Below are 4,369 nucleotides of genomic sequence, written 5' to 3'. Positions count from 1 at the left end.
GTAATAAGTAGAAATAAGGTGAAAAATAACTCAGAAGAGGAGACGGTCACTTTATTGACCTATTTATTGAGAGGGGTAAAAAAAATAAAAAGGAAAGTCAAAAGAGGTGAAATTAAGGTTGTTAGGAAATGTAACTCAGGTCAACTTACTCTTAGTGGAAAAAATATATTTATACACAAGAGGATACAAATGCAAATCTGGAGATCAATAATTACACAGGCCATTACGAAAATAATTTATACTAAAACAAAGTCACTAGTAACAAGAAACTCACATGTACACACTCAACTTGAAGATTGAGACACTTATGCAACATATTGGAATCTTTATTGAAGAAACGTTTCGCCACACAGTGGCTTCATCAGTTCAGTACAAATCAGAAGGTTGTAAGGAGAGGAGGAGCTTGAGGTAATCAGTCCCTCAGCCTGGAGTCGATGTGTTCAGTCCATCAATCTTGTAGAAAGTACAGGATAGGGCCGTAGAAGTGGCTTATATACTGTAGTCAGGTGATGCTGCAGCATCATGCTGACTACATGAGATCTTAATACAAAGAATTCTTCAAAACTTGTCCAACCTTTGAACGAAGACCTACTTCGACTAGTGGATGGTACCACTATGACCCCGCCTCCTCCTGCTTCGCCTCACCACGTCTACGGTCCTATGCTGTACATTCTACAAGACTGATGGACTGAACACATCGACTCCAGGCTGAGGGACTGATTACCTCAAACTCCTCCTCTCCTTAAACCCTTCTGATTTGTATTGGACTGATGAAGCCGCTGTGTGCCGAAACGTTTCCTCAATAAAGATTCCAATATGTTACATAAGTGTCTCAATCTTTAACTTGTCTTTTTTTTTAACCATTTATCACACACTCAACTAACTTACTGTCGAAGTGTTCCGCCTGTGCAGCAGGCTTCTTCAGTCAAATACAGGAGATTATAACACTGGAGACAGTAGAAATGGAGGAATAATTCTGAAGTGATCGATTCCACATCCTTGATAGTAGGTGGTTAGTCCCTTACCTCTCCAGTTTTCCACTGATATTAGTTTTAATATTTCTTTACATAATTTTATTGAACGACTGGATTACGATGATAGCATATCCAATTATCTATGCAGCTATGATATCATGGGAAGCATCACATTCACCACTCTGCGTTTCCAGGTCTGATTCTAGACAAGAGTGGCAGCTACACTGTGAGTCTCAGTGTTCTGGGAGCCGTGATGGGTCTCACCTTCGTCTGCTGGCTCTTCATGCCTGCTGCAGTTGCTTACGACATGCGCAAGGAGGTTGAGCAGCAGCAACAGCTTCAGCAAACAGCAGTGGAATTAGAGCCAGTAGCAGTAGAATGACAACAAGCAGCAGAAGCAGAACCAAAAGAGTGGTGGAACCGGAAAGACCAGAAGCAGTGAGAAACAACAACAACAGCAGTCAGAAATATCAACATTAATAAAGAGAAACGACAACAAAATTATGAGTAATAACCATCTAAGTTTCCAGCACCAGCAATTTCACGAACACGAGAGCTACTAGCACCAGCAGCTTTACAACCATCAGAACTACCAACATTGGCAGCTTCACAACCATCAGAACTACCAACACTGGCAGCTTCACAACCATTAGAACTACCAACAGAGGCAGCTTCACAACCATCAGAACTTCCAAAAGTGGCAGTTTCACAGCCATTAGAACAACCAACATTGGCAGCTTCACAATGATCGGAACTACCAACAATGGCAGCTTCACAACCATCAGAACTACCAACACTGACAGCTTCACAACCATCAGAACTATCAACTGGCTGCTTCACAGCCATAAGAACTACTAACACTGGTAGCTTCACAACCATCAGAACTATCAACTGGCAGCTTCACAACCATCAGAACTACCAGCAGTGACAGCTTCACAACCATCAGAACTGCCAACACTGGCAGCTTCACAACCATCAGAACTACCAACAGTGGCAGCTTCACAACCATCAGAACTACCAACAGTGGCAGGTTCACAACCATCAGAACTACCAACAGTGGCAGCTTCACAACCATCAGAACTACACACACTGGCAGCTTCACAACCATCAGAACTATCAACTAGCAGCTTCACAACCATCAGAACTACCAACACTGGCAGCTTCAGAACCGTCAGAAGTACCAAAACTGGTGGCTTCACAACCATCAGAACTATCAACTGGCAGCTTCACAACCATCAGAACTACCAAGAGTGTCAGCTTCACAGCCATCAGAGCTATCAACACTGGCAGCTTCACAACCATCAGAACTATCACCAGTGGCAGCTAGAGAGCCATCAGAACTATCAACAGTGGTAGCTCCACAACCATCACAACTTCCAAAAGTGGCAGTTTCACGACCATTAGAACTACCACAACTAACAGCTTCACAACCATCAGAGCTACCAAACAGTGGCAGCTTCACAACCATCAGAACTTCACGACATCATTAGACCATCTAGCTTCACGACCATTAGAACTACCAACAGTAGCAGCTTCACAACCATCAGAACTACCAGCAGTGGCAGGTTCACAACCATCAGAACTACCAACACTGGCAGCTTCAGAACCGTCATAAGTACCAACACTGGTGGCTTCTCAACCATCAGAACTGTCAACTGGCAGCTTCACAACCATCAGAACTACCAAGAGTGTCAGCTTCACAGCCATCAGAGCTACCAACACTGGCAGCTTCACAACCATCAGAACTACCAACACTGGCAGCTTCACAACCATCAGAACTACCAACACTGGCAGCTTCACAACCATCAGAACTTCCAAAAGTGGCAGTTTCACAACCATTAGAACTACCGACAGTGGCAGCTTAAAAGTCATCCGAACTACCACCAGTGGAAGCTTCACAACCATCAGAACTACCACCAGTGGCAGCTTCACAGACATCAGAACTAACAACAGTGGTAGCTTCACAACCATCAGAACTACCACCAGTGGTAGCTTCTCAGACGTCAGAACTACTAACACTGGTAGCTTCACAACCATCAGAACTATCAATTGGCATCTTCACAACCTTCAGAACTACCAACACTGGCAACTTCACAACCATCAGAACTACCAACAGTGCCAGCTTCACAACCATCAGAACTACCACCATTGACAGCTTCACAACCATCAGAACTACCACCATTGACAGCTTCACAACCATCAGAACTACCACCAGTGGCAGCTTCACAACCATCAGAACTATCACCAGTGGCAGCTTTGCAGCCATCAGAACTATCAACAGTGGTAGCTCCACAACCATCAGAACTACCAACACTGGCCGCTTAACAGCCATCAGAACTACCAACACTGGCAGCTTCACAACCATCAGAACTACAAACACTGGGAGCTTCACAACCATCAGAACTACCAACAGTGGCAGCTTCACAACCATCAGAACTGCCAACACTGGCAGCTTCACAACCATCAGAACAACCAACAGTGGCAGCTTCACAACCATCGGACCTACCAGCAGTGGCATGTTCACAACCATCAGAACTACCAACACTGGAAGCTTCAGAACCGTCAGAAGTACCATCACTGGTGGCTTCTCAACCATCAGAACTATCAACTGGCAGTTTCACAACCATTAGAACTACCGACAGTGGCAGCTTAAAAATCATCCGAACTACCACCAGTGAAAGCTTCACAACCATCAAAACTACCGCCAGTGGCAGCTTCACAGACATCAGAACTACCAACAGTGCCAGCTTCACAACCATCAGAACTACCACCATTGACAGCTTCGCAACCATCAGAACTACCACCAGTGGCAGCTTCACAACCATCAGAACTATCACCAGTGGTAGCTCCACAACCATCAGAACTACCAACACTGGCCGCTTAACAGCCATCAGAACTACCAACACTGGGAGCTTCACAACCATCAGAACTACAAACACTGGGAGCTTCACAACCATCAAAAATATCAACTAGCAGTTTCACAAATATCAGAACTACCAAAAGTGGCGGTTTCACAACCATTAGAACTACCAACAGTGGCAGCTTCACAATCATCGGAACTACCAACAGTGGCAGGTTCACAACCATCAGAAATACCACCATTGGCAGCTTCACAACCATCAGAACTACCACCATTGGCAGCTTCACAACCATCAGAACTACCAACACTGGTAGCTTCACAACCATCAGATCTACCAACACTGGCAGCTTCACAACCATCAGAACTACCAACACTGGCAGTTTCACAAATATCAGAACTACCAAAAGTGGCAGTTTCACAACCATTTACCAACAGCAGCTTCACAATCATCCTAACAGTGGCAGCTTCACAACCATCTATACTACCAACAGTGGCAGGTTCACAACCATACCACCACTACCATCAGAACAGTGGC

At 44.7% G+C, this 4,369-nt stretch overlaps 1 protein-coding gene across 1 annotated transcript in view; it reads left to right on the top strand.

Moving 5' to 3' along the window:
• Nucleotides 1–1,808, top strand: part of LOC138852416 (uncharacterized) — a 3,047-nt gene extending 1,239 nt beyond the window's left edge. The window contains exon 2 of the mRNA XM_070083014.1: nt 1,169–1,808. Coding sequence (XP_069939115.1) covers nt 1,169–1,356 — 188 coding nt within the window. The 3' untranslated portion in view covers nt 1,357–1,808. The remainder of the gene's footprint in view (nt 1–1,168) is intronic.
• The last annotated feature ends 2,561 nt before the right edge of the window (nt 1,809–4,369 follow it).

The sequence above is a fragment of the Cherax quadricarinatus genome, chromosome 8 (assembly GCF_038502225.1).
Source record: "Cherax quadricarinatus isolate ZL_2023a chromosome 8, ASM3850222v1, whole genome shotgun sequence".
Taxonomy (NCBI): Eukaryota; Metazoa; Arthropoda; class Malacostraca; order Decapoda; family Parastacidae; genus Cherax; species Cherax quadricarinatus.
Note: the sequence above shows the minus strand (reverse complement) of the source record. Positions and strands in the feature narration are given on the sequence as shown.